Source organism: Nymphaea colorata, chromosome 2 (assembly GCF_008831285.2).
Source record: "Nymphaea colorata isolate Beijing-Zhang1983 chromosome 2, ASM883128v2, whole genome shotgun sequence".
NCBI lineage: Eukaryota > Viridiplantae > Streptophyta > Magnoliopsida > Nymphaeales > Nymphaeaceae > Nymphaea > Nymphaea colorata.
The window spans coordinates 5,295,108-5,322,711 of NC_045139.1; the positions used below are offsets into that span (position 1 = coordinate 5,295,108).

Consider the following 27,604-nt stretch of genomic DNA (forward strand, 5'->3'; position numbering starts at 1 on the left):
GGAGCATCTAAAACTTTTGACATCGAGTGCACTATCATGCGCCAAATCAGGCACCGAAACCTCGTTAAAGTCATTACGTCTTGCTTTAGTAGAGATTTCAAGGCTTTAGTTCTCCAATACATGCCCCTTGGGAGCCTAGAAGTCTGTCTGCATTCGGGTGGCCATCACTTGAATCTCTTTCAGAGATTGGATATCATGATTGACGTGGCTTGTGCTCTAGAATATCTTCACCATAATTACTCGGAGACTATAGTTCATTGTGATATGAAGCCAAGTAATGTGCTTTTAGATGAGAACATGACAGCATACGTCAGTGATTTTGGCATTGCAAAGATTCTAGTTGGCCAGAATTCTTCTACTCTTACAGCCACTCTCGGAACCACCGGATATATTGCGCCTGGTACGTACTATCTCTTTTTTTTTTTGTCTTTTTACAAATTTTGTGTGCCTCGAAGTATGAGTATAATTGCCTGAACTGTTTCTTGAGTCAACGTGGCCTGGCTTTGAGTTCTCATGTGTGTGTGCATGTGTATGCATGTGTGTTCAATAATGCTCTCACAGAGGAAGAGGAAGAGAAGGTGGGATCGCATGGGAGGGGCCGGAGGGTGATGAGATGAGATAAAGAGAGACAAAGAGAGAGTGGGTGGGTTTGCCAGTCCTAGTAAACTCACTCTCTCTCTCTCTCTCTATATATATATATATATATATATATATATATGACTAAGTTTTTTTTTTTTTTTTGTATTGTTTAAGACATTGCAAAAAAAATGCATTGATGATAGTCAATGTTTTGGCTACAGTTTTTAGCATTCAGACTGTTTTTAGGGTCACAAAATGAGAAAAAGTCTCATTAGTAACATAGGTAGCCCACTGATTTTAATTATATATATATATATTCCTGACTAATGTGGTTTAGCTAATTATACTCTTCTGTGATTTGCAATATAATATCAATAAATATATTAATTGCTGTGCAAACTCCCATCATCCACCTAATCATCATGATTTGGTAGTTCACGACATGCACAAGTGTAAAGGTCATTGATAAACTATTTTACATGGGCGATAATGTAAGCTTGTTGTTTGCATGTCCTCAACCAACAAGAATCTTCAATTGATCTTCTTCTTTTAACAGAAGTTATAATTTTTTTCCCCTTGTATAAAAGAATCCTAATCATGAACACCTTTCTACCTAATGGCTTAAGACTGGCTAACAATCGGCACTATTGAATAATTCACATGATTTATGAGCCATTCAGGAGAACCTTGAGATGTCACAGGAGAATTAGAAGGAAGATGAGTTTAATTAGGCCTTTATGTTGTGAAATCACTGCGCCATACAATTAATGAATCTCAACAAATCTCACATGCCCTATAAAAAAAATCTGGATACATGTTTGAATTATTTTAAGAACACTTGAAAATCTGGATACATGCCAATTATATTGTGTTTGCTAATCATGTCTAATATTGTTGAGTGGTTAAATTAGAATTTGGGATGGCCGGAAAGGTGTCAGCCAAAACTGATGTCTACTGCTACGGAATTCTTCTCTTGGAGGTGTTTACCAGAAGAAAACCTACTGATGAACAGTTTGGTGGGGACTTTAGTTTGAGGCAATGGGTGGCTGAAGCATTTCCAGTCGCAATTTCAGATGTCATTGACAGCCATCTTCTAAATGAGAGTAACAATGCTGCAACTGAAAGATCAGCTGCTAGGAAAGAGCTGCTGCTGATGATCATGGGGATAGGCTTGTCATGTTCAAGGGAATCTCGGAATGAGAGAATGGAAATGAAGGAAGTGGTTGCAAGGCTACTAAGGATACGACAGAAGACTTTAAGAATGACAAAAAGATAATTCAACATATGTACAATTAGATTTCCAGGGCACAACTAGTCATTAGCTAAAATGGTCAGACGGCAGTTTCCAATAGGCTAAACAGTTCGATGTGGAAATGCAGTGTGATTGCTTTCATTGAGCGCTGTCACTTGCATTGGTCACATACAGGCTTTTATGATGATTTGCTTAATATATTTGTGCATTTTGTTCCTGACCAATTTGGGTGACTAATCTCGTAGAACAAACACACAAAAGAGGCTTGGAAATTTGTCTATTATTGTTGTTTGTGTCATATTCTCAAGTAAGGATACCTCAATTGCCATAATTTCAGTTCACGGAAATCCTCTCCGTTTTCTAAAATTTTGCTTTAACATATCCTCAGTGCACAATTTCACAAATCTGCCAAAAAAATGTGAAACAAGAAAAATGAAGAAAAATGTATCATTCTGGTAAGTTTTGGCCCGCAGTCCAATTTTATCTTAAAAAGAAGAGCCCTTGAATGAGGAGGATGAGAATTGCCGGCTATGAGTATCGGTGCGTCACTGAAGAATATTAATTGTAATGGCCCCTAACAAGAGACCATGTGTTATGAACTAGAAGAGGCAAAAGTGAAACTTGAAAAAATTTACTTTATTTCCTACGAATTGAACCACCATTTTTGTTAAAGAGGCTTGGTGTTATCTGAAAAAAATAACTGGACTTTGAATTCACTTATAATGGAACCTTAAATTTGGCCTGGTTCGACCAAGAAACTGGCTTGGTTCTCAATGCTGCACGAAAGGAAGCAACCCTATCCAAAATTAACGAATAGAAAGCGATAATAGCATTCTCACTCATTTTGTTGGTCAGTTCATTCCCAAATGTCTTTACAAAATAAAAAGCTCGTGAAAAGTTTCATTGACCATCTGGGTGTATGTAGTGGACTTATGACCCACTAGAGAGTGAAAACTCATACCCAATTTCTTGTCTTTCTAAGGTACAGGGTTTGCTTTTAGTGCCTTAAATGTACTATCACCCCCAACAGACCGAGTTCAAGCTTGACTCCTCATGTACCTCCAAGGACTAGTCACCACATATTGTAATACAAACAACTTACGCACCATGTCCCCGACCTTATTTTTGAAGCAATCAAATATTCAAGACTGACCTAGCTGATGGTCCAATACCTTTATTGTAAAGCTTCAGTCGCAATTTGGTCTACCAAGTTGAGGTCGAGCTGAACAACATCCACCAGATGTTCCCTACCTTATCTTTGGAGCAATCAAACATTCAAGACTGCCTAATGGTCTGATCGCTGTGTTGTAAGAACCGGTTTATGAATCGAGTCCACAATATATGCTGCCAATTTGGTGAACCGGCCAATTCAATAATCTAATAGATGCAAATCAGCAAAAAAAAAAAAAGAAAGAAAGAAAGAAAGAAAATTGTTGTGAAGGGTAGAAACCTGGCAAAAAGAGAACATGATATTGGAATTATGTTGTGAAGGTAAGGGGCTGCTAAGAAAAAGACATGTTGATGTAATCTTCCGTGCCAAGCAGGGCGCTCGATGGGGAAATAAGATGACCCATGAATTAAAAAAATTCCCATTGATGTTATCTGCCACGCCAAAGGGGCTGAATGTGGAAAAGCCAACGATATCACTTTCGTTTCAAGAGAAGTAGACTTGAGTCTTCCAACAATTTGAATTAAACAAAAAAAAAAAGTGAATTTTTCTGGAAGAGAATCTATAAAAGGACCTTGTTAATTGTCATGGTGATAACATTACTTGGCACCTCAATTAAACGGTAGTAGTATGTAGAATCGATGTACATCAGCCATTTCCTATCCTGGTTTGAACCAGTAGACGTTCATGACAGGTACCCATCATAGTCTGATTGAGGCGTTGCGAAAATTGGCTACGAGTGGATGATTCTTTTGTAACAGAAGGAAGGGGAGCCCTATCTCCCAGCAGGCTTGCATCGGAAACGAGTGCATGAAGTAGGTCTAGCTAGACCATTTGTCATGGGATAAATTGTATTGATAATGGCTCTTTAACCAGTTTTTTCATTCACTCATTTCAGAACTCCATAGTGTTCTTGTGTTTTGATTCAGAATTAAATATTCTAGCCATGGAAATAGACTTTCATTCCATCGTTAATAAAGGGATATGTTCTGTACTAACGAAATATGGATTCCAACTTAATTTTGTTACTAACTTGGGTTTGCAATAATTTGTAAAACACATGGGTTTGGTGGGTAGAAGATAAGTGGAGGTAAATCGGTCTCTTTGATGAATTATTCTCTGTCGTGCAACTAGTCCACCATGAATTATTCTCTGTCGATTTGGACGACTTAATTAGTAGCGAATCAGCACAAAATATTAAAAATCATATTCTTCTGGAAAATAAATAAACAATGTATAGAAGCTAATAAAAAGCAATATTTTTTTTTAAAGACTGGTGGATTGGATCAAATTGTTATAGAATAGATTTGAATGAACTGGCGGACTCAAGCTTAATTATTGGATAACATAGTCTGATTAGCAAAAACGGTTGAGTGATAAAATCCAGCATACTCAAAACCATCCAGTCCATGCAAAATTGATGTTGGTACAACTAAACTATTTCTTTATTGTGGATCCCCATATTGCACTGAACAAGCAACATAGTTGCACATCATGCTTTTATATTATTGACGACAGCCACCACTTATAGGGAAAAAACATGTAAAAAACACAAAAATAAGTCAGCCGAATAATTCAGCAAAGAAAAATGCGACAGCCAAAAAATGGGTTTTTCCGATTTTTTCTTGATTTTTCCCATTTTTTCATTTTAGATTTTTTTTCACATTTTTTTTTATTGCGAAACAGCTTGTTTCCATTTTCTAATTTTTATTTTTGCTTATCTATTTATTTTTATGTTGCTTTATTAGTTTCTCATTTATCTTACATTCTCCTAATTTTTAGGTTGTTTTAAATTTTTAAAAATTTACCATATGTTTCCCATATTTCCCTTATTTTCCCACGCTCGCCATATTATTTAATAGAAAAAGAGAAACCATATCAGTATAAACTATGGACGAGGTTTTGGATATGTAGAAAAAAGAAAAAATTCAATTCACAACTTTGATATGGGATTGAATAGAGTTGAAAATTTGTAAAGGAAAATAAGATAGGGGCTACTGTCTCATTGATGTAATCATCAGTGGTGCCGCGGGATTTGGAAATGTGAAGCAATGTCTTCCAAAGCAGTAGACCTGAGCCTTCTACAACTCCAAGAAGAAAAGGACACAAAATTCAAGAAGAGAATCTATATATAAATTAAATACCTTGACTCCTGTTCATGCGTCTTCTACATAGAAATTTGGACAGGCATGGCTACCACCAGTCGGTTACCTCAGCCACTTGGCTTTCTTTTGTGTTGCGCCTTCACCTTGACTCTGGTTCTCAGCCAGAGGAAGGCAATCTCAGCTCTTGCTTCTCTGAGCAACGTGACTGATCAATTTGCATTGCTGTCTTTCAAATCCCTTGTCACTAAAGACCCTTATAATGTGTTATCAAATTGGAATTCCAACATCTCCTTCTGTGATTGGAATGGAGTTTCTTGCAGTCGTGGTTCACAAAGGGTCGTTGCTCTGAGGCTCTTCGACAAGGCACTTGAAGGTACAATCTCCCCATATGTCAGCAATCTCTCCTTCTTACGGCTTCTTGATCTCAGGAACGATAACTTCCATGGTCATCTTCCCATTGATTTTAGTTGCCTCCCTTGGTTGGAAAAACTTTCCCTATGGAAAAACCATTTTAAAGGGTTAATTCCACAAACACTGAGCCACTGTCATCATCTCCAAGTACTTTTGGCACCAGAAAACGAATTCTATGGAAGCATTCCAGAGTCCCTAGGCCGCTTGCCAAAACTCAAGGTCATTAATCTTTCTGGTAACAGGCTCACAGGAATCATTCCAGTCACTTTTGCCAACCTCTCAAAACTGGACACTGTTGATATTAGTCAAAATCACATACACATTAAGATTCCTTTTGAGTTGGGAAGCGCAACCCGCTTGACATGGTTTAACGTGCAAATGAACAATCTCATTGGTGCATTGCCCGAGAGTTTGTTTAACCTATCTGCTCTTCAGTTTTTGAGCTTTGAGATGAATCAACTCACAAGGCATCTCCCTAAAGATGCTGGCCGCTTTCTGCCTAATCTCAAGGAACTCTACTTGGGTGCAAACAACTTTGATGGCCCTTTTCCACCTTCTTTTTCAAATGCTACTAGTCTCCAAATTCTTACGGCAGAAGACAATAAATTTAGTGGTCCTATACCGTTAGAATTAGGTAGTCTGACACAACTCAGGAGGCTCTGTCTTTGGGGAAATATGTTCACCAATGCCCCTGGCAGTCGTGAGCTTTCCATTCTCACATCCTTCACCAAGTGTCGAATGGTAAAAGAAATTTATCTCTCAAAAAACCTTCTAAATGGTATTCTTCCTGCCTCCATTGAAAACCTCACAACCACCTTGTGGAACCTTGACCTTTCCTTTAATGAGATTGAGGGTACTATCCCATTAGCTTTCACCAACTTGACAAAGTTGATGTCCTTAGACTTGAGTTTCAACAAAATAAAGGGGTCTATTCCACCAAATATGGGATCAATGGAAAAGTTACAGGAATTAACTCTTTCTGGCAATGCCTTAGAAGGTTCAATTCCAAAGTCACTTTACCAATTGGTCCACATGGGTAATCTTTATTTGGACAATAATGCACTAAGTGGGCCAATCTCAACCTCTATAAACAATCTCACGAATCTGCAGAAGTTGTATTTAAATTCAAACAGTTTTTCATCAGCACTTCCTCCTGCCCTTTGTGAGTTGAAGGATTTGATATGGCTTTACTTGCAAGACAACTCTTTCACTGGTCTCCTGCCTTTAGATGTGGGAAATTTGGTTGCTTTGGACAAAATGGATATCTCTGTAAACCAGTTGAGTGGAGAGCTGCCTGTGTCCTTATCAGAGCTCCAAAGGCTAGAGTATTTGAATCTCTCCAAAAATTCATTTGATGGCCACATTCCCGGAAACCTTGATGGTATGGTAAATATTAAAATTATTGACCTTTCCCACAATAAGCTTCGCGGTGGGATTCCAAAATCATTGGAAAATCTTCAACAACTCCAAGTCTTGGACTTATCCTTCAACCGATTGGAAGGAGCGATTCCAAGTGGTGGAAATTTCACAAACCTTTCCATAGATTCATTTGTAGGAAATTATGCACTATGTGGAGCTCCCAAGTTCCATGTGCCAGTATGTTCAGATGGAGAGAAGAAGCACAACATTGTCAACATGATCAAGGTTGATATTTTTTTAGCAAGTGGGGGCTTTGCACTTCTACTCATTGTATGGATACTCATTTTTGTCGCAAAATATAGAAAGAAGGGGTTGGAGAGACATTATCATCAGGTTGAAAGATTTCGTGGAATTGCCATCCCAGTGATTACATACAGAATGTTATCTCAAGCGACAAACAACTTCAGTGATGCAAATTTTATGGGCAGTGGAAGCTTTGGTTCAGTGTATAAAGGAATTTTGGCGGATGGAACAACGGTGGCTGTTAAGGTCCTAAACTTGTTATCTGAGGGAGCATCAAAAAGTTTTGACATTGAATGCAATGCAATGTGCCAGATTAGACACCGAAACCTTCTTAGAGTCATCACATCTTGCTCCAGAGCAGATTTCAAGGCTTTAGTTCTCCAATACATGCCCCTTGGGAGCCTAGAAGTCTGTCTATATTCAGGTGGCCATCACTTGAATCTCTTCCAAAGATTGGATATCATGATTGATGTTGCTTGTGCACTAGAATATCTTCACCATGGTTGCTGGGAGACTATTGTTCATTGTGATCTAAAGCCAAGTAATGTGCTCCTAGATGAGAATATGACCGCACATGTTGGTGACTTTGGCATTGCAAAGATGCTAGTTGGTCACAAATCTTCAACTCTTACAAGCACGCTCAGAACCACCGGATACATTGCGCCAGGTACAAACTCTTTGTTCTATCATAAATTCTATGCTTGAACTGCTTCTTAGACAACTTGGTCATGCTTACCACGGAGAGGAAGTTCTATCAACATCCATAATTTCCAAATATCAAGCTTTAATTTTAGATTACCAACCAGTTGGCAACTGATTACTTGGATTTTATTATGAAAAAGAGAAAAATCAGATTAATAAGTGAAATGAATGGGGATGATACTATGCAATTTTGCATTTGAATATGAGTCTGAATCAAATAAGATGGTGAACATTAAGCCTAATTATTCACACGCATACATTAATGCCAGCAAGTTTGCCTTTTGAGTGTGTTTCTTTCTTTAGTAAAATTTCACTTCCTCCTTACAAATGCATGAAAACAAAAAATAGAGTTTCGTGTACACCATAAATCAAAATAAAATAATTAGTCCTAATTTTTTGCATCGCTTTCTTTATTTCTGAAACCATCTTATTAACGACAATGTGCCTTGTCTACTAAATATTGCCATGATCATGTCTGACCTTGTTGGGTGGATGAATTAGAATTAGGGGCCGCTGGAAAGGTGTCGACCAAAGCAGATGTCTACAGCTATAGGATTCTTCTGCTTGAGGTGTTTACCAGAAGAAAGCCTACCGATGAAAGTTTTAATGGAGACTTTACTTTGAGGCAGTGGGTGGCTGAAGCGTTTCCACTTGCAATTTCAGATGTCATCGATGGTCATCTTCTGAAGCAAAGTAACAGTGAAGTGGTTTCACATCATGCTGCCGAAGGACATCTTCTGAAGCAAAATAACAGCGGAACTGTTCTAAATGAGCTGCTTGTCATGATCATGGAGACGGGGTTGTCATGTTCAAGGAAAGCACCAACTGAGAGAATGGGCATGAAGGAGGTGGTCGCTAGGCTTAAAACGATACGACGGAAGGCTTCCCCTTTGGAAGAATGACAAAAATAAACCAATCCTTTATATGTATAAATTGGGATCCTTATTGGATCCCACTTGAATATTAGACCCGCATTCTTATTCAGTTATGAACTCGAATGACCAATTTAAATCTGTTTGCTTCAAATTTCTGGATCCAATCAGGTGATCAAATGGCAGCTGAGCTTAGTCCAACCGGATCGAGTCCGGTCTCTGGAATGGAGAATTCCTAGTACCACCAGGAAGCATCTCACATCTCACGAAAATGCACACAGTTCTTCCATGATAAACTAAATGATATATAAGAATATTACCCTCTAAAAGCACATTTATACTTGCCTATGATTTCACGCGTGACGATTCTAGAATTAAATGAAAAAAAAATGAAAAGAAAAGAAAAATGTAGCTGGACGGTTTCCTCCCTAGCCCGATGGCGAGTGACTTTTATATTCATATATGAATCTGAATCTGAATCTGAATCCGGATTTGGAACTCAAATCCAGCTCAACTATGGGTCTGATCAAATATTTAGTCCTCCGTCACCCGCCACCGCACTTAGTGCTCTGCCCCCGGGTGCTCTCCCACTTGAGTTACCCCCAGGCCATGCTCTTCCATGATATTGGAACACAGCATTTCTGCCGCTCCACATGAGCATATGACTTTGTATTTCTGAATCTGGATTTGCTTGAATGTCATTTCTTAAAAACAGAATCCGATCTTTTCGGAACAATTTTGTCGGATATCTGATTCAAATCGGATATAATGACATCCTTAGGTGGATGCGTCCCCACCCCCAACATGTTCATAGTTCACCATTATTAAATAGGGGCAAGCCCATAAGTGTTTGTCAAGTGGATATGGTTGTAAAATTAGTCAAGCCAACTCCACCTCAACTTGAACTGGCTCGGTTGAGATCGACTAACAAATGAGTTGAGCTCGAGCTTAACTCAAAATTCAAGCTTATAAACGAGTCAAACTTCGAGTTACGTCAATTTCGAGCTGAGCAAGATATGGGTCGAGTTGAGCCGAGCTAAATGAGTTCAATCTCAACTCCTACTCATGCACAGCCCTACAAATGGAGCAAGTGCGTGCCGAAGTGGATTAGAATGAGTTCTCCCAACTTGTCCAAGTGCTAACAGTTCACTTCTTAGTTTTAATATTGACAGCGGGAGTATGTTCAAAGCCCTAGGATCACTTCTTCTCTCGAAAGGATTAGAATGGGATCTTTCTCCTAAAAGATGTCCCCCTGAAGTCAAAATAGAGATAATTTATCCAGGTGAAACTTGTGCACAAGTTGTTCGTACATACAAAGTTAGGAAGAGTAAAATGTCATCAAAATTAGGGAAAAAAGTTACCCCTCACATGGACAGAACCAAGAAGAGCCATGGCTGCTGAACCTTTACAAACTTTTTGACATTTCCATTAGACAATCATTACTGAGAAAAGACAAGCCTTTGGATTTTGAACAATTCAAATTTTAGGGAATTTTTTGTACAAAGAATTCAGAAACATGAGTCGGACAAGAAACAATTTCTCAACCAAACAAAACTAGGGAATTGCCGAGCTGGGTTGAAAGAGATGCCTTGCTTGTCAACAGAGGGAAAGCATCACCGCTTAGCTTTTTAATGGAAATGTCTTCACCGGATAAGATGGCCTGACCGCTTTTTCAAGCCATCCATCACATCCTCCTTTGTTCTAATTTTGTCTTTCAATACCACTTTCGCATTCGGCAGTGTAATCAACACTTGTCAACTTTAAACTATTTTTTAGCATTGTTTTAAGATATTTATTTTATTTTCTGACTTATTTAGTTATTTATTCTAAAATAATCATTTTAATGCTTTTAAATTATTCACACTAGGGAGAAAGGTGAGAATCCGGAAATTGACTTTGGCACTATAGACCAGTTACAAAGCAAATGATTCCTTCTCCTCCGTTTCATTCATTAAAATTATTCAAGTATTTTTCTTCTGCTGATCAAGATATGTTCATATAAAAAAGCAACCAAGAATAAGAAAAGAGATCTACCACTTGCACTTGTTACCATCAAAACGACTTTAGTGAGGTATAGAATGCCAAAGATCTTAAATTCAATTGGTGAAATCATTCCTCTTTCCAAGAAGGGGCATATTTATTGTAACCGACAAATTATTATGATTTAACATATCATAAGAATTTATGGAATGTGACATTCTTAAAAGCATGTATGTAGTGTAGATACAATGCTAAAGGATTTCATGCAGCACATTTGTGCTGTTGGTGGATAGGCCAAGCGAACTGAGCCAATTATATTAACTGATAATTTAAGGTGCTGGAAATAAGAAGTCCTTGGAATTAGAAAAAGTCACATTGATGAAAAAGCAAGTGACATCGCTTGTTGTTTTCCACTTGGTGTCTACGGCACGGCCGCATATCACATTAATGGGACTTTTTCTAATTCGTAGCACCTCTTATTTCCCACATCCAGCAACTTAGTTGGCATACAAGATTACATCAACAAGACTTTTTCTTTACAACCCTTAACAACATATTTCTTTGCCAGTTTTTAACTATTTTTTTACTGCATTTAGTAGATAGGCCTGTTGGAAGGGTTGCACACGAGCCAAGTCGAACATGAGATTGGTCTGCTCAAGCTTGATTCAACTCAAAAAACATGAGTTTGAGCTCGGCTCGAACTCGAGTCAAGCTCCTTATAACATGATCGAGCTCGACACAACTACATAAAATCAAGCTCGAACTTGACTAGTTTAACCCATTTAACTCGTTTAGGCTTGCATTAACTCGTTTAACTAATGTAAGCATTAACTCTTTTAAATCGTGTAAGCATTAACTCGTATAAGTTGTAAAAATTTGTTGAACCTCTCAAAGTTAAAACCAGTGATTTGGTGAATCGGTTTTGGCAAATGTTCTATAGAGTACCAGTGCAAGTCGAGTCTAGTATAAACGAGTCGAGTTTCAGAAACTCAAACTCACATCGTTTATCGTTTCAAGTATATTTCTAATCTTGAACTCAGCTCGTTTATAAATGAGTCGAGCACAAGTCGGGTTTTCTCAACCGAGTTCAAGTCAAGCCCAAGTTGACTCGGCTTGTTGTGCAGCTCTACCTGTTGGACATTCACAATGGAGCTATTACCACAAATCAGATGATCGATGTTAGTGTTACCAGAATCAGCCCAAATCGGTTCATGGCTCCCATATTGCACTAACAAAGCAACATTTTCATGTATCCTCACTTCTTCCTTTTCTTTGGATTTTTTCCTCTTTCCGTCAAGACCCGCCATGCGCCATGGCGATTTATTTACCGTTTTTGGATTTGGATTTATTCAACATTTGCACTAATAAGTTTTTGGATTTAAGATCCACATTTTTCACTCACGTGGAATCCACTGTTTGTTTGAACAGTGGGTCATATAGAAAAAAGATTTGAGATCCGAGGGGATCTCAGATCCACGGGCAAATAAATGCCTCCTATGGGATGCCAATTCGAGTCGGATATCGGGCAGTCTCCAAATCCTTTGTCACGTACGATACTGGAATCAAAACTAATTAGTGATTTGGATTCAAATCTGTCATTGATTCTGAGTTCAAATTCGATGCGAACCTGAATCCAAAAACTTATGGAACTCCTCTAAATGCACATCTAACTTTTAGTGGTGCACTAAAAGCACAAGTTTAAATCTCTTTGTTTAACAGCATTTTATGTAATACAAGCAGTTACTTTATTTAAACTTGAGCGAGTTATTGTTACCCTTTCAATTTACATTGCAACGTATAAAAAAAACTGGAATTTAGCATACATAATAGGGCTACGGAATTTTTAACTCGAAATTGACTTCAATATTGCTGAATTCTAGTTAGGCTCCGGCCTTGAGTCATTACATAAATGACATTGTAGGTGGAAACTGTCTCAAATGAGTTTCACTGGATAACTTGTCTTAAATGAATTGTCCAGTGGAAAACTGAGGCATGGTTTTCAAACAGTGTAAGACAAAAACGACAATGAGAAAAGCGTGTCCAGGTTCTACTGAAGAGATAAATCATCGTTAGAACTTGAGTCAAAATTTATTATGAGATGTTTTGTCCACCCCTACAATGTATATTCATTCTTGGAAGCTAAGCTCAAAGGTCACTGGAATTGGAACGCCGTCTTCTGTTAGAACAAGAATACTCAATAAAATAAAAAGAAATTTCAAGAAGACTGGAGAATAACAAGTGACATGAAAAACCATTTTCACATTGTCATAAAACACAATGTAAGTTTTGCACCACTACTTAAAAAAAAAATGTTTGCCAATATCTCTAAGTTGTTACTAACTTAAGCTTGTTTTTAACTTAATAAAAATGGCTAATAGACCCTTAATAAGGGCAAATTATACGTACATTAGTTTGTATGTATTTATTTTTTTATGTATTTATTTTTTTTAAAATAGAATTCTGAAAATTGTAAGTTGGGGGTGCTTCTAGGAAGGAGGGGAAGCATGAATGGAGGAATTCAACTTTTTAATATAAAAATCTCGTTTAATATAAAAAGCTCGCTCCATAATCACTTATCTTTCTTTTTCATCGTTTTTCTGTTTTTTTTTTCTTTATTTTCTTATTTGGAGCACGAGAGTGTGAGTTTGTTATTGAAAAGAAATAATTACAAAGGATACTTAAATGCATTGAAAGGTTAGCCTCGAAGTAGTACTGCTTTTAACTTAGTACCCCACTATGATTCTCATTATTATCTACAAAGCGGTAAGGTTCATATTTGTTGACACAAAGCAGTGTCTTTATTTTGGAAGACTTCTTTATCTTTTCTTGCAAGTTCTTGTATGTAAAAGATCAACTTAACCTATACGAAGTAGTACTGATTAAATAAAAAAGTTCGAAAGTATCTTTTACAACTTCTTTATCTTTTCTTGCAAGTTCTTATTTTTTGATATATGTACAATTTGTTCATTTTATGTATGAATTGAGTAAGACAGACCTTAGCTTTATGGCCCATACAATATGTTCATTTATTTATATTGGCTAATTTGTTGAAAATTTTGGTTCGAGGTTGCAACAATTGCATGGTTTGAAGCTGATTCTGTTTGCGGTAGTCGTTCTGTTGTCTCCCTATCCAACATAAACGTCAAGTGGAGGAACTCTCTCTCTTTAACCATTCCTTAATGTTTTCCACATGAATAAATCCACCGGCATTCTTGAGGCTGGATGAGAAGAACTTTACAAGTGAGAAAACGACATTGCTTCCGATCTCGTGGTTTAGGATAAGATCGGGTTCGAGTGGGTAGGGGAGGTGCCTCTGTTTGCTCTCTGCTTCATCGATAGATGAGGGAATCAAGTGGAGGAGTCCTGGCTCTCTTGTTGTCCTTCTCATCGACAAGAACCTCGTCATGATGGATGGCTACACAACGAGGGAAGGACGGAAAGGCGATCACAGATTGCCGATCCCTCTCTTTCTCCCTTGAAAATATTTGCCTCCTTATTATCTTATAAAAGTATTCTGCTGAAGAGCAACAACTTTTACCATTTTGTCCACCACAGACCTTTCCATGGGAATGATCGTGGCAGAACCAAGGAAATGCATTACTTGGTATATCTCCCATGAAATACATCCAGAAACACCAACAAAGGAATCTGACTCAGGATTCCTCAATTTTCCCACGAGATTATGAATAATATAACTAAATATCTACAAAGAACGCAACACTGCGACATGGATAAGAGAGCAAGAGATGACCGACCTTGTCACCTGCAAGTCGTTAAGATTGAAGCCCACCAAAATGGTTAACAAAGTAATAGAAGCAACGATGGCGTTGAAGCCCTGCTGGTATCTGCATATGAGCCATGAGACGCTGCCCTATGTCCGCGAGATTATCGTCCCACTCCTTCCGATCCTCGCTACCGGATGAAACTGGCAGCAGCGTCCGCCATTAGCCTCTGCACATACTCTGTCACATACCTTCTGCTCACACTGGGGTGAGGGGGGAGGGGAGAGAGAGAGAGCGCGCAGGTCGGCGCACATTTGATCAGATTGGTGAAGGACCTCCATTTGACTTCCAACGGCTCTATAGACGTGCACTTACCGCCTCCACGACTCACGTGCTTTGGTGGTTCAAATTTAACGATGTCTCCATCAAAGGCCGGGCCGTTGCAAACATTTTAGTGACCTTTTTGATCCGAAGATAAAGTGGCCAAGCTCGGGTTGCATATTAAATAAATATTAGTCATAAGTTGGCAAAAGTGAATAAAGAAAACAATTAAATAGAAAGTAAATAAAATAATAATAAATGCCCAAACGAATAGATGAGATGGATGGGGTTTCTTTCGATCCAATATTTCAATCTAACTTTGCCTCAAGGATTTGAGAATGGTTGATCTTTTCATTCTCTATTTTTTTTTTACATCCAACTATTATTTTAGTTCCAGTTCTCCATATATTTGTTTCTTTTCAAGCCAGCTACTCTTTGTTAATTTCGTTTTTTTTTAGACTTACAACTGTTTTGGTTTTTTTTGTACTGACCATTTAATATGTTGTATCCATTGACCTGGCATCAAATCAAATCTTTTCATAGTTGTAGGTGGTCTCTACCGCCTGCTTTCCAGGCTTATCGACGATAGCAACAGTTTGTTACTATTTTATACATTTACCTCAAAAATTGAAGTAGGTTCATAAGACACTATAAAACAATGTTCGATGAACCTGCCCCAACCTTCAGATCATATTGATGGAACAATAGCACTCCGTTCTTATTGCTACTTCATGTAACAGTAATATGATGTTCTTATTACACAACTCTTTCATGATGAGTAGGCTGAATTACCTAGCTAGGCAGGTATTCATGATATGATGATAAATTAAGTTATTTGTGTCTTGTGTTTTATGAACTTTTAGATTTTTTCTTATGCTTTCAATTGATGTTTTCCCCAATAACTCCGGTATCCTTCCATTCAATTGGTTTTTTCCTGTTGACAAAAATTACACGTGGCTACAATGATTCAAGTTTTGTGGGATTAACTAGGGATGTCAATGGTTGGGATTAACTGTATCTATTTTTTAAATATTCATATTCAAATATTAACAAAAAAAGGTTATACCTGAATCCGAATCTGAAATCCGGTTTTACAATCCAAATATCTGATTTGTATATTCATATCCGAATCCAGTTCTGAATTTTGAGATGAATCTAACCAATTTCCAAAATGTAAGGGCGTTAGATATAGGACGTTTATTTAAAACTAAATCCTATATGAATCTCAATTCGATTTGATGTTTATATATATCTGAACCACATCAAATCCGATCAAATGTCGTTTCTTAAATCTGAATTCAATCCAACTTTTTGATCGGATATTAAATCTTTTTTCATATTTGATTTTTTTAGAACGGTTCGCTTAGATATCAAAATGGTTTCTTTTGAAGGAATGATGTTCTAAAAGAAGGAGGCGACGAAAATCAATAAAAAGATGATTTTAGAAACTGTTATTTGTAAGATGAAGAACTTGTAAAAAGAAGAGTTGGTTGATGTCAGCAAAGCAAGTAAGCAACTACCCTTTAGGCACTATGACGCATGAAACTCCATTCCAATTGCGGAAGGAGTTGGTGGAATTCCAATTTGATAACAATTTCTTGGGTCTTTGGTGAAGAAAAACTTGAAAAAACATGTTTTTTAACCCTTTTCTAGTACTTTTCATTTATGTTTCTCAATAAAACAATGTTCTTTTTTTTGCCTTTTTTACTGACTTATTCTTTGTATTTTTAATGCATATTAAAAAAAATACACATTGTTTATCACTGTGATTTTAAAAAGTGTCAGAGAAAAAATTGAAATATTGCTTTGGGTTTCGACTCCTACCGCATTTTGCAAGGCAAATCGTTTCGAATATTTTGTAATTTGTCTATATTTGCAAGTGGATAATCTTTCCATGTTTGTCATTCCTATCCTATATAACTTTAATAATTATATATATAGGTAATTATTTATAATATGTGATTTGTAGGTTTGCAATAATTTTTTTTCCTAGTTTACTCTCAATCTAATTTTGTAATTGTATATTTAGTCACAAACAAGAAAAAAATGGCTCTTCTAAGCACCCTTACCATGCATAAATCTCAATTCAAACCGGCTTGTGTTAGTGTTCTATTACAACAAATTCTTAACCTTTCATCCCACCTATTTTCTATGGCAATTTCTCTGACCAACTTCTCATTCTAATAAATAAAACAATAAAATCAAAAAGTAATGCATAGTAAGAATAATTAAAATACGAAGGATCATCTTATTATATTTCATAACATTGGACACTCAGCATATATATATATATATATATATATATATATATATATATATATATATATATATATATATATATATATATATATATATATATATATATATATATATATATATATATATATAGAGAGAGAGAGAGAGAGAGAGAGAGAGAGAGAAAGAGAGAGAGAGGGAGAACTATAGGGCATATATATGACAGTAATCTATATGCACAACCACCAATAAAAAAACCACGATTGAGGGTTCTCAAGAACACCATACCAGAGAGAGAGTTGTCTTTACATGGAGACAGGTTCATCCATCATCAACTTGCGCTCATTTTCCTCTGGACTTGCCTGAATAAACCATTAAAAAAGTTTTACTATGATAATGCTGGACTCAGGCGGCCTAGCTATATGCAGGACCCACACCAGACTTAGGCTTGCTGCCTTGTAGTCCAATATGCATCCAACCCATTGCAATAATAAAATGGATTAGTGCCCATTAAAAATTTCTGGTTCCACCACCGAAGCTCGCTCGTCCAGCATGGGTTCTCTTGTCATCTTGAATAAGTCTGCCCAAGTTGCAACGTAATGCACCACCACCACAAGGGCAGAAATTACTGATGCTCTCATGTTTTAGATTTTCCCCCAAAGGCGTCCACATACAAAATACAATCAATGAGAAAATTGAGAAATTGTGCAACACATCACAAGCTTAATCCCTTATGTGTAAGATTACGAAGAATGTTGAAGGACTTATAAAGGAGGTTGTTAAGTGATTGATTATCATAGTTTATAGCCTTTTTTTTTTATCAGAACTGAACTTGCAAGGTGGTGGGTTGGATATGTTAAATCAGGGGTTGAAGTTCGGGTTGGAGTGAGAGTCAAGTTGTTACAGTAGTATCAAAGCCGGATCAACACTTGGACTTATGATCCCATATGCAAAACCAAAATTCGAGTGAAACCAAACCTGGATCCTGCCTTAATATAGCTAACTACACTATAGAAAGATCCTCCCAACATCTTTGCAAGACCCAAACCCATAAGGGAGCACGACGAGACACAACGTCCAATTTTAATGACATCCCGGCCTTCAAATTGATGTGAACAAATACTTACTCGCCACCTTCCACCTACCTGTTTGCAAAGTAAGCAATATTGCTTATATTGCTTTTGAAGAGATTTGCAAAGTAAGCAATATTGCTTATATTGGTTTTGAAGAGATTGAGTCCTCTAGGAAGAGTTGTAAAGCCAACCTCTGAAGTCCCCCATACATTGAATTCTCAAGTCACTTTTACTGATTTAAAAATCAAGGTGCACTCGAGGGTTTCCTCCCATTAAGGTAGCAATAGGTGTCAAACTGATTGTCACAAATATCGCTATCTGGTTTTTAATAGCAAGATTTTTCTTGAGTATTTTTGGCAAAGTTGTTTTTTTTGGGGAAAATCTCAGAAAAAACTTCAAAAATAGGTATAAATTAAACAAATCAGAAAATAATAAGAAAATATAAATAAAACTATATAAAAGTGATAAAAAGAACGTTTTATTGATGATAAAAATGATGAAATATATTTTAGTTTACGTTTAAATTGAATCCATGATAATATCAATGGTAAAAAGTAGAAAAATTAAAAATGGGAAAAATTGCAAAAAAGTGAAAAAACAAGACAAGTATTTTTTTCCTATTTATGTCATAGTATCAATTTTCCTTTTTTTCCTTTTTTCTTATTTTTTATGTTTATATCGTGATATTTTTTTAAAACATCGCAATATCTGTGACACTATAGTGCACTTGATTTCTGTCGGGCCCCTAAAGGCGTGAAAAAAAATGAAGAGCACTTCATCAATTTTTGGAAAAATAAGAGTTGAGTTAAATTTTCGGACACTAAATTCCCACCCATCCATTCCTACTTACAATAGGAATGTGATCCAACACTTGTAATTATGGTTGCCTACAACTACAATTAATGAGGACAAACTAGAAAACATTTGATAGTAAGATATGTTTCTGCACATTGAGAATGTTCTGTGCAGAGGCAGAGCCACATATAAACTGCCTACATTAGCCCTTCAATGTTTTTTTTATATTAATAATTTCAAATATTTGGTACGTTATATACATAGTGCTCCTTTGGATTGTAGATCAATGCTCCTCCAGAAATTTTTTCTGGCTCTGCCACTTGTTTTTTAACATTTTTATTTTATGAAAATAAGCTACAAAAATATTCTCTGGCCTTTAAAGAAGGTTCTTGGAGATATTAGCATTCAAAACCACTTTTCAAACGTCCTCTCCTTTTTCTTCTAAACTTCCGGGAAAAAGTTATGGCTTTAGCTTATCGGTAACTGGGTCCAACTATTCTTTCTTTGCGAGAGAATATGCACCGAGTTTCAATGTTGGAGATAAGAACTGGGCCAGGTCTCTCACATTAAAATTATTATCATCTCTCTCTCTCTCTCTTGCTATATCTATATCTATATATATATATATTTATATGAACAATAATAATTGGAGTCCAAACCTTGATTTGGATGAACCCAGTTTTTTTGAACTTGGATCCTCTACTCTATCATGTATCAGCCAACAACATGATCAACTTAGACATGGTGCCTTAGAAGCGAGGAACTGAAGCTTTAACAGTAGCATGTATTTGTCATTCATCAAAGAATGAATGTATTTTTGTAAAATTTTCATACATTAAACTTTTTGGATGAGATATTGCTTGATCACGGATTCAACTTGTCCTGTGAATAAAGAATTAATTTCACAAAATTGGGTTTACAAAATGTTAGCGCAAACCAGGCCTATACCTCGGGAGGATGAGGGTTCAGCCTGATCTTATTGGGCGATATAATGAAATACTTCTCGTGCACAACCAACCATGATAGTGAAGCTCGCATGAGCATTTGGTGAGTTTTATAGTTTAAGTAGAGCAGCCACAAAAATGATTTTTTCACCATTTCATAAAATTGAAGGAATGGTGCTAGAATCCACTGCATTCTGTCAACAGGAAATCAAATGATGGTTACAAGTAGTTAAATGTGACAAACTACTATACAAGGATTAAAAGAGATTGATTCAAAGCTTGTGGTGACAAACTACTATACAAGGAACAAGAGAGATTGATTCAAAGCTTGTGGTGCCCAAATAAACTAGTTAAAAAATATCTTCAATGCATTTCCTTGTCTCCAATTGTGAGTAGTTAGGGGACTAAATTCCTTGGGCCTCTATTAAATACCCACCAGCGGTATGCATTCGAGTCAATATCCGTTAAGCATTTCCAATTGTATCAAGCTTCAAGCGTCGACATTGAAGCTGTCAGAGTAAGTGAGTCATAAACGTCCATGACCCGTCCGCACTAAATGCAGCGTACTCAGCACGAGTCAATTCAGATTGGAAGTCTTCAAGAGGACCCTTAATTATGTATCGATATATTTAAATTCGAACCTTAGTCCTGAACCTATCTTTTGATCATAACATCCTTGGACACTTTTCTCCCATCTTTTCTCCCAACTTAAAGTTTGGGCAGATTCATAGAACATTAGAACTAGATGTCAATGAATCTCCCCCATTCTTTGGGGCAGATGCATAGAACACTTACAAAGTGTTCCATTTAACAAATGATTAGGTTTTAGCTTGAACTTGGATCCTGTACTCTATCATGTATTGACCCACAACATGTTCAACTTAGACACTGTGCCTTAAAAGCAAAGTAATGAAGCTTTTACAAAAACAAATCTAGGGTTTGATGAAATCACAAAAATACACTTTCATTTAACCGCTTTTGTTTTTTCATGTAATCGACAACACTAGCATGTTTTTGTCATCCAGCAAAGCATGAACTCATTTTTATGAAATTCTCATGCATTTAACTATGTGCATATTCATGCTAAGGCTAGAACAATAAACCTTTTGAATGAGATATTGCTTGATCATGGATTCACTTTTCCCATGAATAAAGAATTAAATTCATAAAATTAGGTTTACAAGCTGATAGCACAAAGCAGGCCTCTACCGTGAGAGGATGGGGAGAAGGGTAGGGGTTTCAGCCTTCTCATTGGGCGGTGAGATGAAATATTTTTCCTGCTCATCCAACTATGATATTGGAGCTCGCAGGAGCATTTGGTGGGTGTAATAACTAGAGTAAACCATCCATAAAAATGATTTTCTCACCATTTCACCAAATTGAAGGAATGGTGCTAGAGTCCACTGAATTCTGTCAAGAGGACATCAAATGTTGGTTACAAGTAGTTAAATGTGAACAAACTACTATACAAGGAACATGAGAGATTGTTCAAAGCTTGTGTAGCCCAAATAAACTACTTAAATAATCTCTTCATTCTTCAATGCGTTTCCTGGTCTTCAAATGTGAGTAGTTGGGGGACGAAATTACTTGGGCCTCTATTAAATATATACCCATCAGCAATATGCACGCGAGTCAATATATGTCAAGCATTTCCAATTCAATCAAGCTTCAAGTGTTGACATGGAAGATGTCAGAGTAAGTGAGTCATAAACGTCCATGACCCGTCCGCACCAATTGAAACGTACTCACCACGAGTCAATTCTTTGGAAGTTTTCAAGAGGTCCCTTAATTACGTATCAATCTATTTAAGTTTGAACTTTGGACCTGAACCTATCTTTTGATCATGACATCTTTGGACACTTTTCTCCCATCTTTTCAGTATTAAAAAAGACAAAAAACTAACAACTTTAGTTGGCTGTTAAGGCAAGAGGCAAGACATTGAGCGTATCACGAGGTGAATTGTAAGCTTCAACATGAAATTGGTAAAATATGTATTTAACATAAAGACAAAAATTGAAGAAGAACAACTAATTAAAATGATAAGTAAGCATTAAATAACAGTGCCAAATTAAACACTGCCAGATAATATGAACTCTTGATTTCACTTGGGCCAAGTGCCTTATAAAGGAGGTTAGCTCAATAACTCATTAAACTCAAACTAATTAAGCAAGCTTGACACAAACTAAATCAATTCAAATCATGACCTGCTTGGTTCAACAAGAACTCTGCGTAGATAATTCTTTGGACCAATGTACCTGAGTGGAAATAATTAACTAACAATGGAAAGGAAGGGCTCGGGTCCATGTAGAATTTGTACCAACTCATGAAACAACTACTTTGGTATTTACTCTTATCTATGGAATGAGGAAACATGGTTGTAGGCACTCCAAATTTTCCATTTCTAAAACCACAAGAAATTGAGTTATAAAAAATGTTGGGAGCGTTACATTCATTTAAATGGAATTTCAAAAGAAGAAGAGCAATGCCAAAAATTGACATCTGAGTGCAGTCGAAATACAAGTTTAGTGTGACCTTTCACCATAGAAATTTGAAGCTTATGGAAGTCAGTGGTATTCATTTATGCAATAATCCAGATTGATGACGCTTGTTAGCTGCCAAAAATATGCAAAATAAGCAACATTGAGAACTGGTCAGGTTTTGAATACATTCTCTTGGCTGCATATCTATCTTTTAGTTGTATAACCATTAAGAATAAGGGCACTCAACCTGCACAACAAGGGTAACCAAACAGGTAATGGATGCTAATTAAACATGGCAAGCTTGATGAGGAGGTCGATCCAGACAAGAACTAATGCAGCAAAAGATCTTCAAACCTGTTATATTAATGCTAGTCCAGGAATCAGCTGATCCTACGGACTAATTGTATCAACTGTACAAAATGCATTGGTCAGTGCTACTGACTCGGCTTGTAATTGGCATGTTATTTAAATAATTAGAAAACTAAAAAATAGACTTATTTTGAATTAATGTAGGGCATGCAGTGCCCATTATCAATAAAATATGTGTGGAGTTTGAAACAAATTTACAGCGACTAAATGCAAAACTTTTGTAGACTTTTTGGTTATGGACAACTACACACTACACACGCACACACACACACTCACACATACACATACATATATATAGATACAAAGAAGTTCTTACCATCTTACTGGAAAAGCTTTGGGATGTGGAAGTATGTACAAATTAAAGGGGGAAGACCTTAATTTTTACTATGATAACTTATCACTTGATCAGATAGAACCATGCTTGTTGTTTCTCACAGTAAATGCCGTTGGAACTAAAGGTGTGTTTGTTTCACTGCAGATTTGAGACCCACAGTGATCTGAGATCATTAGGATTTCAAAAATATGAATTTAAGCTTGAACACCCCTATCCAACTCTAAATGCATAGTTTTTTATATGTTACGTGGATATAAGATCCACATTACGAAGATCCTTAATTTGTTCAGACTGAAGATCTTACAACGCAGACTCAAAACGGAGGCTATCAAATGCTACTTAATCAAATGCGACAACCACAACCAGAAGGAAAATGAGAGATCGATCCAGCGCTTGTGGTGCCCAAACATGCTACTTTAAACATTTCCCTGTCATTGGCCTGGACCATCTAAAAATTGACGCCCCCCTCATAATGGTATTTTTGCTAGTAGTTGAGTGATTAAAATTTCTTGGGCCCCCTACTAACTGCCACCAAATATGGAGTTAATGTGTATCCAGCATTCCCTGTCCTTTCTTGAACCGTTCTACATTATTCAAGCTGCCCTGATAGTTGAGTCAATTCTTGGCAGGTTTTTGATAGGGGAGCTCACAAGATTCATTAATTGATTTTTATCATCTTTGATTTTAAGTTAAACCGTAAGTCTGATCCAAATTTTCAATCATGACGTCTTTTCAATTGGATGATTTAAGGGAGGAATTAGAAAAACGGAAGAAAAGAGTTGAAAACTGGCATGAACAAAACATGATAGTGGAAATATACTAATGAAGTAAGGGCTACGTGGCCATGAGAACGCCATTAATGTGATCAGCCATGTCATGGTTGTGCAAGATTAATATATATTTATATATATTTAAAAAGACACCGTTTCTCGAAGAGAATCTATAAAAGGGGCTTTGATTCTTTATCACGGTTATGCAGGCACAGAATTGCCACCAACAACTTCCGCTGGTATGGCTGCAGCCAGTTTGTCACCTTTGCCCATATGCTTTCTTCTGTGTTGCTTCCTTACCTTGACTATAGTGCATGGCGAGGAAGAGGTATCATCAGCTTTTGTTTCTCTAAGCAATGTGACCGATGAATTTGCATTGCTATCCTTCAAATCCCTGGTCACCAGAGACCCCTACAATGTACTCTCAAACTGGAACTCAAACATTTCCTTCTGCCAATGGAATGGAGTTTCATAAAGCCATAGTTCACAAAGGGTTGTTGCTCTGAACCTTACCGACAAGGCACTTGAAGGTACCTCTCCCCATACATCAGCAATCTCTCCTTCCTACAAGTTCTTGATCTCTCAAACGACAGTTTCCATGGCCATCTTCCCATTGATTTTAGTCACCTCCCTCTGTTAGAAAATCTTTCTATAAGAAAAAACAATTTTGAGGGGTTGTTCCCACAAACACTGAGCCATTGTCGTCATCTCCAAATCTTGTCAGCACGAGAGAACCAATTCAATGGAAGCATCCCTGAGTTTCTAGGCAGTTTGTCGGAACTGAAGTTCTTAAACATTCGTGGTAACAGGTTCACTGGCACCATTCCAGTTGCTTTTGCCAACCTCTCAAAACTGGAGCACTTTAATATTGGTCACAATTGGATGCATGGGAACATTCCTCCTGAGTTGGGAAGATTGAGCCGCTTAACATTCTTCAGCGTGGAGTACTTGTACCCTGCCACTGGGACGGTGCCTGAGATCTTGTTTAACATATCCACTCTTCAAATTATGACTGTTTTGGGCAACCACCTCACCGGGCATCTCCCAAGAAACATTGGTCGCTTTCTGCCTAATCTCCAAGGCCTCTACTTGGGTGAAAACAATTTCAGTGGCCCACTTCCAGCTTCTCTTTCAAAAGCGACTAAACTCCAAACTCTTGTCCTAGCATCCAACAAATTTAGTGGACCAATTCCCTTAGAATTAGGTAGTCTGCCACATCTCAGGCGCCTCTTCCTTGGGGGAAATATGTTCACCAATACCCCTGGCAGCCGCGAGCTTTCCATTCTCACATCTTTCACCAAGTGTCGAATGCTAGAAGAAATTTATCTCTCACCAAACCTTCTGAATGGCATTCTTCCTGCCTCCGTTGGGAACCTGACAACCACCTTGTGGAGCCTTGACCTTTCCTACAATGAGATTGAGGGTATTATCCCGTTAGCCTTAGCCAACTTGACCAAGTTGATGTCCTTAGATTTGAGTTTCAACAAAACAAAGGGGTCCATTCCACCAAATATAGGATCAATGAACATGTTACAAAAGTTAGGTCTTTCTGGCAATTTCTTAGAAGGTTCAATTCCAAACTCAGTTTACCAATTGGTCCACGTGGGTAATCTTTATTTGGACAATAATGCACTAACCGGGCCAATCTCGAACTCTATAAACAACCTCACCAGTCTGCAGAAGTTGTATTTAAATTCAAATAATTTATCATCAACAATCCCTCCTGCCCTTTGTGAGTTGAAGGATTTGATATCAGTTTACTTGCAAGAAAACTCTTTCACTGGTCACCTACCTTTAGATGTGGGAAATTTGGCTGCTGTGGACAAAATGGATATCTCTGTGAACAAACTGACCGGAGAGTTGCCGGTGTCCTTATCAGAGCTCCAGAGGATAGAGTATTTGAATCTGTCCAAAAACTCATTTGATGGCCACATTCCAGAAAAACTTGATGGCATGGTAAACATTCAAATTATTGACCTTTCCCACAATAAGCTTTCTGGCGAGATCCCAAAATCATTGAAAAATCTTCGACAACTCCAAGTGTTGAACCTATCCTTCAACCAATTGGAAGGAGAGGTTCCAAGTGGAGGGAATTTGGCAAACCTTTCCACCGAGTCATTTGTAGGGAATAATGCACTATGTGGAGCTCCTAAATTTCATTTGCCGGCATGTTTAGATAAAACCAAGAAGCACAAGAAAGCTATGCACACAACTAAAGTAGTTGTTGGTTCTGCAATTGGGGGCTCTGCTCTTCTTTTGGTGGTTTGCATGCTCATTGTTGTCCTAGACAATAGAAAGAGGAGGTCGGTGAAACTTGTTGATGTTAAAGGTTCAGACGGAATTGCACTCCCAGTTATTTCATATAAAGAGTTATACCGAGCAACAAACAATTTCAGCAATGCAAACTTTATTGGGAGTGGAAGCTTTGGTTCAGTGTATAAAGGAGTTCTAACAGATGGAACAACAGTGGCTGTGAAGGTCCTAAATTTGTTATTTGAGGCAGCATCACAAAGTTTTGACATTGAATGCAACGTGATGCGCCAAATTAGGCACCGAAACCTTGTCAAGGTGATTACATCATGCACCAATAGAGATTTTAAGGCTTTAGTTCTCCAATACATGCCGCTTGGGAGCCTAGAAGTATGTCTGTATTCCGGTACCCATCACTTGAATCTCTTCCAAAGATTGAATATCATGATTGATGTTGCTTGTGCTCTAGAATATCTTCACCATGGTTGCTCGGAGACAATAGTTCATTGTGATCTGAAGCCAAGTAATGTGCTTCTAGATGAGAACATGACAGCATACGTGAGCGATTTTGGCATTGCAAAGGTGCTAGTTGGCCAGAATTCTTCTACTCTTACAGCCACTCTTGGAACCACCGGATACATTGCGCCAGGTACCACCTCTTAGTTCTATCACGATTTCTATGCTTTTTCATGGTACTGTTAATCAACCAGTTGAGAACTTATTACTTATATTTTATTATGAAATTATAGAAATAAATTAATAATTGAAAGAGGCTCGCTAAGGAATTTTACCAATATTCCTAACAACTTTACTGTTGGCAACATCCATTGCTTTAATGAAAGTAATTACCAACATTTGAAATGAATAAATAGAAACATGAAAATAAAATGTTCTGTTCCTTCACAAATAAAGTAATTAACTACTGATACCATTGTTTTAGTACTTTTATTTCTTTTCACTTCCTCTTTTTTCTCTCAAATTCTCTCTCTCTTCTCTCTCTTTTTTCCCCTCATTTTTGTTCTTACTTCTCTACAATCATTATCCCTATTTTGGTGAAACCAATTCATTAGAATGATAATTTAAAAAGAACACATTTAGACATTCAACATTCTAGCTCGATCACTTGTCACATTTACTGTGTACTTCAAGCATGTTTTCCTCAATTTTGTAGAAAAAGGTTATGCCTTGAGCTCGCCAGTATGGTCCACCTACTTTTTTGCTCTCAAGTACTTAAGTTCAGTTTGTACAGTAGGAGATTGTGTGAATCCAGTCTCTCTCCCTCCCTCTCTCCCTCTCTCTCTCTCTCTATATATATATATATATCAATAGTTTACCACACAGTTGGAGATTATTTGACTCCAGTCAAGACTCTGGCTGGAGTAGTTGAGTGTTGAATGGATCCTTGTCTCCACCCACTAAATGCAGCTAGCCTACTGATCAATAGGAGTAAATTCTTTGGCAGTTTTGATATGAATTTTAAATATAATCATTGTCATATTTGGAGATCAGCCTTGCAATATATTGCAGAATAACAAGTCACAAAACCGCATGCAAATGGATCGAAAATAATTTTGCAGACG

At 37.2% G+C, this 27,604-nt stretch overlaps 1 protein-coding gene across 1 annotated transcript; it reads left to right on the plus strand.

Annotated features, from left to right (window-relative positions):
- Positions 1–1,498: 1,498 nt before the first annotated feature.
- On the plus strand, positions 1,499–26,543 carry LOC116246845 (LRR receptor-like serine/threonine-protein kinase EFR; the record flags this gene model as incomplete). Its single annotated transcript, XM_050075759.1, has 5 exons — positions 1,499–1,614; positions 1,666–1,809; positions 5,425–6,901; positions 8,509–8,678; positions 24,584–26,543. Coding segments are annotated over exons 1-5 (3,867 nt in total), but the record flags the coding sequence as incomplete, so codon positions are not given.
- Between the last annotated feature and the right edge of the window lie 1,061 nt (positions 26,544–27,604).